Here is a 12,448-nt window from a genome sequence, read left to right as displayed (position 1 = left end):
TGAGGGTTGAGTTATTCTCAAAAGGTAAAACAAAAGGCACACGCCTCTGTGGGCAGTACCCCCTTTTGTGGAAAGAACATTTCACTGCTCTTAACAGGGAACGTGTCTTTTAAAAATCTTTGGAAAAATCCACATCCTGAAATCATTTGATTACCCTGCATTTAAAATGAGATTTTGCTCAGTGGCAAAGACACAAATTCATCCCCACAAGTATGGCTTCTGCGGTAAAAGGCACATGACTTTTAGAGAGGGTTTATCTAAAAGGTTGATAAATGGGGCTACAGAACAGGATTCATCAAATTGCATTATTGGAGATTTCCCTCTCTCTACCTGAAGAATTCTAATGTGCCTTGCTGAATACCTAGCTGGAGGAGGTTACAAACAGTTTCAAGCACAATTTGTTCCCGTTTTTATTCCCTGCTTGCTGAGTTATGTGCTGTTAAACATTTCCAGAAGACTGTCAAAATGTAAGCATCCTGAGGTTTACATAGGCCACACCATTAAATAACATATAAGCACAAAATTTTAAACATTGTTTTCCAGCAATGGTAAATATTTTAGCTAAGTAAAAACTGAAGCTTGAAATGCAATAAGCATTTAAATTACTCCTTTTTGTGCCAGAATTCTTATTTTCCCCTGTGCAACCCTGGCTGCTGGGATTAAGGCGACCCCAGGGAGCTCAGCAAATGGTTGTGGGTTATGAGGTGTAGCATGAGCTTGGCGACAGCGTGCCACCCAGCCTCAAGAAACCCAGCCACGACTGGAACCCAAGAATCAGTGTGTTCACTTTGTGGTCAGCTTCACATTTTTTCCCCTCCTAGCAAAAAAAAAAAAAAAAAAAAAAAAAAAAGCTGCTACAAAAGTCAGGCCTCTCTCCCACCCCTCAAGCAATCACGAGGTGGAGCAAGGGCAGAGCTGAAAGACTCCAGGGCTGGCAGAGCAGAGGGGGATGGGTGGGCAGGCAAGTGTGTGGCAGTTACACGTCTTCCAGTTCCTCAGCGTTAAGGAGGGAAACGGCTGGCTGCACGAACAGCAGCCGCAGCACTGGCGACGTACTGTGCTGTCACTTCAGGAAGAAGGAAAACCCAGAACAAATTTGACGTGGTTTTCACCACAGGGTGATTGCAGTCCTGTTCAAGGATGTCACAGTCACGCCACCCACTGAGCAGAACTCCAGATGGAAATTAGACCTCTTTCAAAGTGTCTCAAATCGGGGCTGATCCCTGAACAGTATAAGCCAAGGATTTTAAAGAAACATAACCCTTTGGGCCTGTCTCCTTCTGCTTCTTAGTACTTCTGGTATCTCATTTACTAAGTGCCCTCACCTACAGATTAAGTCTAAGTGAAGCCAAGACGCTAGCCCACCAAACGTAACAGCTCTTAAAGAAGCAGACAGAGCAATGCACCATTCATGAGATTTTGCGTCAGTGTTTATCGCATGAAAATTTGATCTGTATAATTTCATGCAAGTGAAAAAAAGGAATGCAGAGATTTACACTCAGGGACTTTTCTCCACATTCAAAAGACCAAAGGTTTGAGTGCCTTATTATAACACCATCCACATTTCTAAGACCTATTTGGAGTTTTGTGACTGGTCTTTGAGGTTAAAATGTAAACATTGATCACTTATCACATTGAGTGGGAATAGGGGTGTGGAGGATGGGTAGAAGGAGGGGTTTTCTCTTGGTTTTGCCAAACCAAAACCATGGAGGGAGCCATGTAGGTATGTGTGCTGTTTCTGGGGAGGGTAACAAAGCTTTTCTTCACTTAAAAAAAAAAAAAATCAGACTTTGTGGATGGCACTGACTCCTCCCAATTTTTAACAGTAATTGAATGTCAACCTATCGATCCACAGCGAGACAGAGCTTGATAAATGGCTGTTATGTATGAGAATGTTCAATCTGACTACCAATAGATTAATCAGTAGTCTCTTCAGGAGCATGACTGTAGTCTAAGAAAACTAGCCCTAAATTCTGTTCTAGACTAGCTTCTCTCCCCAGACCATTATAGTGTTGGCCAAACATTACCAAATGTCAGATACAGTGGTATATGGTTTTGGTATGAGGAAGAGTCAGAGAAAATATAATTGCCATCATTTCATACCAGTTTTCATGCCCAATTTCCAGTGAAACTTTAATTCTTATGATAAGCAACTATAGACAGTGCTAGAGATGAAGAGAATGAAAGTGTTACTTTGCTAGGTTCTTTGCTTATTTATTTATCAATGGTTAAATGTAGTTTCTCTTAACTGTGAAAATGGCATACTGGCATACTGAAAATGATGGTACACATTACTTTAAAAGACCAAGATATATCCAGGCTGATATGAATAAAATCCCCCTCAAAACGAAACAGAGAGAGTCCAATAATGTCAATTATTCACCATGTGACATGCAAAGAAAAAAGAATTCAATAGCTTTAAAAATAGTTTATTTCCTCCTTCACAAACACACAAGCCTTCTGACCACTATGCAAGGGACCACAAATTAAATAGAAACTTACATTAGAACATATTTGTCTCACATGATTCAAGATAAAGTGGGTTTTCAAAGCAAATGGGTGCCAACTGAGGGGGATCAGGAGGGAATTAGCACAGATACCAGGCACAGGGGGCATGCGTTTTTCTAAAGTTTATTGAAATAGGCAGTAATCAGCACATGTGTGTCCTAGGGGCAGTTACCTAAAATTAGCACATCCAGAAGAGGTGCTAATAAACAACAAAATTCCAAGAGTACGCCCCTAACGTACAAAGACTTCTCATTCGTAGTCTTGGTACCAGTAACAGTATATGATTATTAAACATCTTCAATATGGTTTTCATTACAAACAAAACAAAAAACCACGTTTCACAAAAAAGCTCCATAATATAATCCAGAGGCACAATTAGTGCATGTTTAAAATCTGAAGCCGGGCTAGCTATTTCTGATCATGTTTTCATTGCTTCCAGTGCTTTTTACTTTTATAAAAATGTACCCAGTTTTCTACCAGTTTAAACATGTGGAATACTGTGCTCTGGACAGCATGACTGCCTTTCAGTAGCCTCTTTGGGATTATAATCCTACTCCAAGTAGAACAGCTCCAATTTCTATTCAGATGTGCTCTTTCTCCCTAATCCTGTGTTAACCAAATCGCAGCAAATGTCTGATACAACCCAAGGTTTGTGAGCAGAGCCCTAAAGAATAATTAACGAATACTTTTACAATGATCTGGTTAAGAAAACACAAAGAAAACGAATGATTTCACTTTATAAAAAGCCTGGACTTGAATTTCAACAAGATATAGACGTGCAAGGAATAAAATATTGCTTCAATCCAAAACGGGGCGTTCTCTCCCCATGTCACAACAGGGCTATGGCAACATCCCAGGTCCCTCCTAGGAGCCTCCAGTAGGACGTTTTGAGGTAGATGCTGACGGCTTGAAGAGAGGTAGGTAAAGTCCAAATTTGTTTTCAATCCCTGCGAACGTTGCAACTGCCAGTTTGTAGCCCCCAACGTGATCAGGGTTGGGAGCAGGCAGTGTGATCCGGGACTTAGGAACTGGCTCTGACCCCACGGGTTTCCTAAAAGAAGAAAACAGAGGGAGAATCTGAGGTTTGTTTTATTTTTTGTTTTAACTTGGTAAAAACAACATTCAACAACTGAAAATCTGTATCATCCAGGAGTTGTGGAATTCTAGTCAGTTGTATGTTTCCCTTGGAAATGGGTTTGATAACATGATTTGAATATTTTCCTGCATCTTCTCTTATTTCATCCTAGGGCATAGGCTGATGCACCTTTTTCCATGATGACTGAGTATGAGAAGCCGCTGACATTTAGCTGCAGGTTTAGCAATGATACTTACACTCCTCCAAAATCAACGTAGAACCACTGCTGTAGCAATTCATATGTCAGCAAAGTTACACCAAATTGGGGTGAGGATCGAAACACACGAGCTTCAAAAAAAATGGGGAAATAACAGATATAATTAGATTTTTAAAAGTTTACCTAATACCAAAGGTTTAGTTAAGGACAAATTATTTCCATACCCCCAGCTCCCTTCCAGAAAGCTTTTGGGCCTTCTTCCCGCAGTATCTTCCTAAAGCAGTCCATCACTCCGCTGTAAGTGGTTTGGCCGGCTCTGGCAGCCACCTGTAATCGAGTCTTGATAACATCAGCAGGGGTCACTAAAGATGCCGCCGGCATACCTGCAGGAAAGACAACACCAACGCAGTGCGGTCACATTCTCACTATATAAAAATAACTGTGCTTTGAACTACTGGCTGTGGAAAGAAAGTTAAGAATCCGACGAAACCAAATGCCTATTTCACTGTCCACTCTGGGAAGTACAGCCGGGACTACCTCGTCGGTAGTGACACACCTACACTCTTCACCTCTGCTTCCCCAAATCACCCGACCTCCATTTGTTATGCTTTTATTCTTTTCTTGAATGGTTTTAAGAAATTATTTATCAATAACCGTACTTCAAGTAGTTGAGAACAAACGGAGAAAGATTTTTTTTTTTTTTTTTTTTGCTTTCCTTCTGAAATCAGAAACCCGAAAAGTTATTAGCTCCGATTTTTCAGAGGTGAAGCTTGTTATGCGTTTCCTCTTCATGCTTTTCTGCGGCTGCTGGCAGTCCCAGGAGGTGCATTCTCGTACACATTCATCCACCCCCTATCCTCCAAACCCTAACCTCTCCAGTTACACCAGAAAAAGACTTTACTGATAGCTAAACAAACACTGTGTGTGAGTGCCTGTATGTGTGTGGGGGAGACCAGAGGGGAAGACTTCCACAGATAACACTTTAGGATTCCTTTTTCTTAAGACTGACATCTCCAGAAAAAAATATTTGACAGAATGTTTAAAATTTATACTGGCTGATAATCAATGAAAAGGGAACACCACCACCACCACCAACAAACCCTCCCAAAATTACCAATGGGAAATTTTTCTACAGTCATTTTATCCAAAATGGGGCAGCCCATGTTTAGATATTTTAAAAGCGAGACTGTACTCAGAAGACACTGTCTCTTATGGTTTTATTACTTTTCCATTATGAACCTATTCCAAACCAAATTGGTCAAATGCAGATGCATAAATCTCCTTTGCTTTTTTTAAGGCTTAATAATTCTGTAAGAATTTCTGTCCAAACCAACGTGGTCTGGCTCACAACTACATCTCATCCTTCTAACAGACAGCTTTAAAGTTACAGAGTGTGCATGTGTGTCTGGGGAAATGTGCATGGTACACGTTTGCATTTTTATTACTAAGCTGAATCTCTTCCACTTCCATCTTGACTGAGCTCCTCAAACATTCATCTTGAGTAACCATTTTTTATAAAACGCATCACATTTTTGCATGTGAAAAAGCTTCCTTTATATCCGCTGCTTCACTGGATAGGTCATACCGAATTTCCTATTAGCTTGGAGGAATTATTTTAACTTTGCGCCAGAAATTTATTCTCCAACAAAATGGAAGGAAACATGAAAAATGCTTAGAAACCCAGTGTTCACACCACCAATTTTGTTTTACTTCCTGGTTTAGAAAGAGTTTAGCAAGGCCGTGTGCTTTAGACATGTAATAAAATCCTCCTCACAAGAGTGGGCAGGCATGTCCAAGTGTGACTGTGAAAGACACACCAGCAGTAAAAGGGGTAAAAAGTTTCCTTTAGTTAGGGTAGTTTTCATAAATAGTTCATTATGAAAAAAGAGAGAAGTATGGGGTGGGGAAAGGAGGAATGATACTGATTAGTGGAATAAAAATGCCAAAAGAAATGTTTAAGATGTTTAGTAAGCTGTGTGGCAAAACTGGTGTGTGTGTGTGTGTGTGTGTGTGTGTGTGTGTGTTGAGGTGGGGAGACTATGGTAGCCTGTACAAGACTCTCATCCTCCCATCCCAGGTTCCCATCTCTCCTAACCAGACAGCTGTGAGGGTCTCAGGGAAACTGGACATCTCTGTAGACAGGGGATTTCTAGTGAACCCGGAGAACAGAAAACAGGCAGCTGGAAAGCAAGGTTGAGAAAGCAGCATCTACTGGGAAGAGCTTGGCCACCAGACATCTGTTGATTTTTGGGGCCAGGGTTGGCAAAGACTCTTGAGTGAATTTGCCTGGTCCCTACTGGCTTCCAAAAGGCTAAGACAACACTGATCAAGAGGTCAAGTTTTCTCTTCCCAAAGATGGGGTGGGAGGCTGGGGCAAGAGGCTAGGAAATGGAGGCTTCTTCTAGGTTCCTCAGGAGGGAGGGGACTGGCAGCCTACCTGACGCTTGGTGCTAGACAAGCTTGGGACCACCCCACTACCAGTGAGACAAGAACAATTTGGGGTGCTCTCCAGCCAACAAAAATGTCACTCTTTAAGGGGGTCCACCAACTAGAGAGTAGAAAAAGCAAGCATAACTGGCAAAGTACAACGTCAGGCGGGTCATTCTTAATTTTCATAAATATCCCGTTAATATTTGTAAAGACTGTGCTTCTCGGTTTATAGGTTGCACAGTTAATCTATTTATTTTGGATCAAGCTTAAGAATTTTATCTAACTTACCTATTTGCTGTATCAGCTTTTATAGAAGTGTAAAGATTCTCATTTAGCATAAGAATCATGTTCTTGTCTCACAGTTTTAAGTTTAGGTTTTATAAGACAATATTATGTTGACACTGTATAGAGGTTGATGACAATCTACCTTCTTAGTGAATTTTATCTTTTGTAAGTGTGAAATATGCCACTGTGCTTCTGAATGCTATTTTTAATCCCCAAATTCCATTTAGTCTGACATAATATCGCTAAACTTGCTTATTGTTGGTATTTGCCCGGTACATGTTTTTCAATCCATTCTCTTTCAATTTTTCTCTGTTTTCTCAAACTTCAGGTGACTAGATTTCCTTTCACAACTCGTCTAAAAATATCTCTTTTTTTATCAGGGGCATTGAATCCATTCAATCGTGGATGTTATTGTGGTTATTTCCGCTATCCTCTATTATGATTTTTGTTTTTTCTGTTTCTAGTTGTTTCCCTTTTGATCTCCACCTTTTCCTCACTATTTAAATATTTTATGCATTTATTACATAGGTGTAATATTTACAATGTGTACCATTCATTAACATTTACATCCTTCACCAGCAAGTTGAGGACTTCAGCACACTACTTTTGTCTTTCCTTTATCTGCCTCCCAACGACCTTCTTGTAAAAAAATACATGTATGACACAGCAGTTATTTCAACCTACTCTCAGGTTGAACTTTATTTGCTGTTTCATCTATCCTACATTTCCCTCTTAAGTTCATTTTTCATTTTGCCTCAGAGAGGTCTGAGGGGTAACCTTTGAGTCCTGGCACGGGAGAAAGTCACTTGAATTTGGCCCTCCCTCCCAAAATACTAGGTGTGTTTCAGAATGTAATCCAGGTTTAAAACACCCTCCCCTTGGCACTCTGAAGGTATTCAGTACTGCAGATGAGAAGTCAGTCTTTTATTACTGATTGTGTGTTGTCTCCCTTCCCTTATTACTTCTCCCGAAGGAACTCCTATTCAATGAATGTTAGGCCTCCTGGATCAATCCTACACGTCTCTAAAACTTTTTGATTTGTCATCTCTGTATTTCTGCTCGATATTCTAGAGTGCTGTTGGTTCCTCCCCCCAACCCCCATGATTTTATTTTCCAGATGTCTAGTTTGGTCTTTGATCATATCCATTCTATCATTCAGACCATCTATGGATTTTTAATTTTGGCAATCCTGTTATTAGTTTTCAAGAAAGCTTCTTTACTGATTGTTCCTTTAAAATCCGAGGACCCTAATTATAGTTCTTAAAAGTTCTTCTCTGTTCCGTGAATTGCCTGTTTTCTCTGTAATTCTTCTGTTTACTTACCTTATTGCTCCGTCTTGTCTTGTCTGAGGACCTCTGGCTGTCTATTGATATTGAAGTTCAAAGGACAGGCTGATTAGTGCTGTGGATGGCGTCTATCTTACCCTAGGCCAGGCTCACCCACAGGCTTCTCTCCTGAATGGGTGGGCTGTCTGAGGGCTTTCTGAGGTGGGTGAGGCCTGTTAACTGGATACGAGGGGCTAAGTTAGCTGGCGGAGTGCAGATCTCCAAATGTGAAATATGGAAGGCTTCATTCAGGAAGTAGAAGGAATTATTTTCTACCCAGCTTGTGAAAAGCAGCCATTAGTTTATTTTTTTTCTGCATCGGTGGTAAAGGCCTGCAATTACCTTAAGCCTTGCGCTACTTTCTTTCAGTCCCTTACAACTGCCCTCTCCTGGTAAGTAGTCCCTTTCTTTAGAACACAGCTCTGAGCTTTTAGCCTGGATTCAAGTGTTACCTAAACTCCTTATAAAAAAGAAGAGAGGACCAAGTCTGACCTTCCTGCAGTAAATGCAATTCTTTAACTCTTGTTAATGATTTACCCTAAAACCTCCATCCCTCCCCATCTCTAGGCGTTCTATTGCTCACTCAAAGGTTAAAATTCTCTGGTTCTGCTCTTAAATTAATAAAAGTAGTGTTTCCTGCCAGTGTTGTGGGCTGGAGCATCCTGCAGTCCAGTTTCAGAGTCAATATGAATATGGTTCTGTTTCCTGCTTTCTGAGGGCTGGTGCTAACATTTTCTAGTGCCAATAAGGAGTTTTTAAAAATGTATTTCCTGACATTTTAAGGTATTTGGGAGCCGAGGAGAGATGGTGAATGTGCCAGTCCATTCCCTTAATCCAACCTCTCCATTATATCATATTTTTAAGGATCTTAAGCTTTACGGCGACATAATTAACAAATATGTGCCAACAGTACTCTTCTATCTTAATTCTTGGAATACGTTTGTGAAAGCATCATGGTCAGTCACACACACATAATACTTCTATGTCTGTGATGTGAACAGCTTTTAAAGATATTCCTGAATTACAACTTAGTCTAAGCTAATTAATTCAAAGATAAGACAGTCACTATAGAATGACGTGTTCATCGTTCTGACAATTAAGACCATCTGGCATGATAGATCATTCTATAAAATTTGAGAAGTATTAGATATCCTTTATTTCATATTATCTATAATCCATATTGAAATGCTCTACATTAATTAAAAAGCAACATGTTAATCAGAAGGAATTAGAATTTGGTTTCTTAATTTCAGGCTCCTTCCTTCAGACCTACTGGGGTACTTTTTTGTCTTTTTTTAAAGATTTTATTGGGGGAGGGGAACAGGACTTTCTTGGGGAACAGTGTGTACTTCTGGGACTTTTCCATGTCAAGTTGTTGTCCTTTCAATCTTAGCTGTGGAAGGTGCAGCTCAGCTCCAGTTGCCGTTGTTAGTTGCAAGGGGTGCAGCCCACCATCCCTTACAGGAGTCAAACCGGCAACCTTGTGGTTGAGAGGATGCGTTCCAATCAACTGAGCCATCCAGGAGCTCAGCGGCAGCTCAGCTCAAGATGCCGTGTTCAATCTTAGTTGCAGGGGGCGCAGCCCTCCATCCCTTGCGGGAGTCGAGGAGACGAACTGGTAATTTTGTGGTTGAGAGCCCACGCTCCAACCAACTGAGCCATCTGGCCACCCGGGAGCTTAGGGGCAGCTCATTGACTTCATTCTAGTTGTGGAGGGCGCAGCTTGCTGGCCCATGTGGGAATCGAACTGGCAGCCCCGTTGCCCAGAGCTCATGCTCTAACCAACTGAGCCACCCGTCCACCCACACTGGGGTACTTTGGATCATGAACATAAATTCAAATATTGGTTAGTCTTACTCTACCCCTGTGAATTAATGCGGTAGATATTCCCAATATTTAAATATATTCCCAATTTATAAATAGATATATAAATCTTTAAAAACAGTATTTTCTAGGTTTTGAGATAGCAACAACCGTTAAAAAGTTGCATATTGCTAAAGTAATCTAACTTTAAATCAAATTTTTGGAAAAAGATAGTACTTACTGAATAACTGAAATTACTATCAAAACATAGAGAGCATAATCACATTCATTTAATTCCAGACCCATCTTATTTATAATAGGATTATTCAATAAAAAATATTCTGTGTATTCTGTATAAGAGACCAATTTATATATAAAATAAACAATTATATTTTATACAAAATGTGTTTTATATAAAATAATCATGAAGACATTTCTGTCTTATAATAAATAACTTAGTGGTCAACTACTATTCATTATAGCTTATTTTGAGATAAGCTTTTCTCCTTTCTCTTTCTCTCTTGGTTTTTTGTTTGGTTTTTTGATGGCTTAGGTGCATTTTATTGATTTTCTTTCAGAATTTGCTCCTATCTCTGAATGGAAACAAAGATCACTTTGGCTTTGGGATATGCTTCCTTGGATCCTGCACATACTCCATCTGTGCGTTCTCTCCACAGGAAATACTTTTGCTCTCACTGGTATTCACAAGAGAAATTGGGGGCAGGGGGATGACCTATCTTCCACCCTACAGCCCAAACAGGTGTGCATTTTTGTGCTCGCTGCCCTGCGTGATGCTGTAGCACATGGAACACTTCTGGATGAAAGTCTTCTTGCCCTTGTCCACACTGAAATCCGCAGTGTGGCCCAGCATGCCAGCGAAGTTCTACAGTTGGTGGCTGGTTGCCCTAATTCCTGCCATGGCACCTGCTTACCACTGGATACAGATTTCCATGTCCATCTTATAGCAAAATATGTTACTAATCTTTCTCATTAATTCGGATACATGTTAGGCATTTTAATTTGGATTTTCAGGTAAGCAATATCTGCAAATAATGATAGTTTCATTTCTTCTTATATTTTTTGCCTCTTACTTCTTTTCCTTATTTTACCACTCTGACAGGAAACTCCAAAATAAGGCTGAAAAACAAGGATGATAGACATCCTTGTTTTATCCCTACTGTTAATAAGAATGGTAGTTATGGCATTTGCCATTGGCTTCTAAGTATCTGTTATTAGATTAAGAAGGTAGTTGAGTTCTCATTACATAGTTTATACAGATTTGTGGAATATACAAGACCGTCAAGCTTTGCAGCTGATCTGCTCTTTGAAGAAAAAAAACCAATATGACAAAAAGTGTCTTCTGTTTTCCCACCTTACATGGAAGTGGAAGAATAAGCGGAAGATAAATGAAAGTAAATGTTCCATAGTAAGTGTGACAGCTAGCTCCCCAAATGGCCCTCAATGATCTTCACCTTCTGGTATTCACAGTTCTGCCCCTGTATCATCATCTCATGGCCTATAACACAGTGCTAATCACTGCAACCAATAAGACAGTGTGAAAATGCAGGAGTGTGACCTCCAAGGCCAGATAATGAAAGATATCGCAGCTACTGCTTTGCTTCTCTCTATCCCTCTCCCTTCCCTCCACACTACCTCCCACTCCCCCTCCTTTCTCACCTCCCTCCCCATCTCCCTTTCCTTCTCTCTTCTCCTCTCTCTCCTTCATTTTGCTCTGGGAGAAGCCAGCTGCTGGCATGAGGACATCCAAGGTGAACTAAGGAGAAATCATATGGCACGGAACTGAGGCCTCCTGCCAACGGCCAGGTGATTGAACCATCTTGAAAGTGCATCATCCAACTCCAGTCAAGCCTTCTAGTGACCTGGCTGACATCTTGACTGCAACCTCATGACAGACCTGGAACCCAGAGGCACTGATTAGCTGCTCCTGACCCACGGAAACTGTGAAATAATAAATGTTTGCTGTGTTATGCTGGTTAGTTTTGGTGTAATTTGTTAATGCATCAATAAATACCAAATATAGAAGGTATCTGGAAACCAATTCTAAAGACAATAGGGCTAAAAAAACAGCAGCATGGGGGATGTAAGCTAGCTAAGAATAGCTTTCTTTCAAGCTTTCTTTCAATAGCACACTTTCAAGAATAGTGTGGCAATGCCTTAAAAACAATCTTATTTTAAAATTTTTTTTCAGTTTGATCTTTTTTTTTTATTATTGTTTTTTAAATTTATTGGGGTGACAATTGTTAGTAAAATTACATAGATTTCAGGTGTGCAATTCTGTATCACATCATCTATAAATTACATTGTGTGTTCACCACCCAGAGTCAGTTCCCCTTCCATCACCATATATTTGATCCCCCTTACCCTCATCTCCCACCCCCCAACCCCCTTACCCTCTGGTAACCACTAAATTACGTTCCCCAGATTAATTTTCAAACCCCGTGGCCATCCTGTGGTCACCGACTGCCCTCCAATCCCCTCACCCTCCCCCCACCCCCATTATTTTTAAATTTTTTTAATCAGCAAACTCACTTAAGAGAATGTTTCTCCAAAATAGGGGGAAAGCCTTTAAGCACAAAGATATTTTTTTACACCATGTATTTAAATTTTTTTGAAAAAAAATTGTTATCTAAGATTGAAGATTAGATAAGTATTCAGCAATTAAAACTATGTTTGCAAAGTTTTAAATGATATCCAATAAAATTAATATTATTATCAAACATTTAAAAATACTTATGTGCCAGGTACCTTCTGGATCTTTATATCTATTAATTCAGTTAATCCCCA

General features: G+C 40.1%; 1 protein-coding gene across 2 annotated transcripts in view; it reads right to left on the bottom strand.

Annotated features, from left to right (window-relative positions):
- Positions 1 to 2,416: 2,416 nt before the first annotated feature.
- The window catches only part of SLC25A13 (solute carrier family 25 member 13), a 173,498-nt gene continuing 163,466 nt past the window's right edge, over positions 2,417 to 12,448 (bottom strand). For both annotated transcript variants that reach the window (XM_033088547.1, XM_033088549.1), the window contains exons 16-18: positions 4,025 to 4,183; positions 3,841 to 3,931; positions 2,417 to 3,559 (exon numbers count right to left, since the gene is read on the bottom strand). In XM_033088547.1, the coding sequence (XP_032944438.1) occupies positions 3,373 to 3,559; positions 3,841 to 3,931; positions 4,025 to 4,183 (437 nt within the window). In that variant the 3' untranslated portion in view covers positions 2,417 to 3,372. The remainder of the gene's footprint in view (positions 3,560 to 3,840; positions 3,932 to 4,024; positions 4,184 to 12,448) is intronic.

This window comes from Rhinolophus ferrumequinum, chromosome 20 (genome assembly GCF_004115265.2).
Source record: "Rhinolophus ferrumequinum isolate MPI-CBG mRhiFer1 chromosome 20, mRhiFer1_v1.p, whole genome shotgun sequence".
Classification (NCBI taxonomy): domain Eukaryota; kingdom Metazoa; phylum Chordata; class Mammalia; order Chiroptera; family Rhinolophidae; genus Rhinolophus; species Rhinolophus ferrumequinum.
The sequence above is the reverse complement of the archived record's forward strand: the minus strand, read 5'-3'. Positions and strand labels throughout refer to the sequence as shown.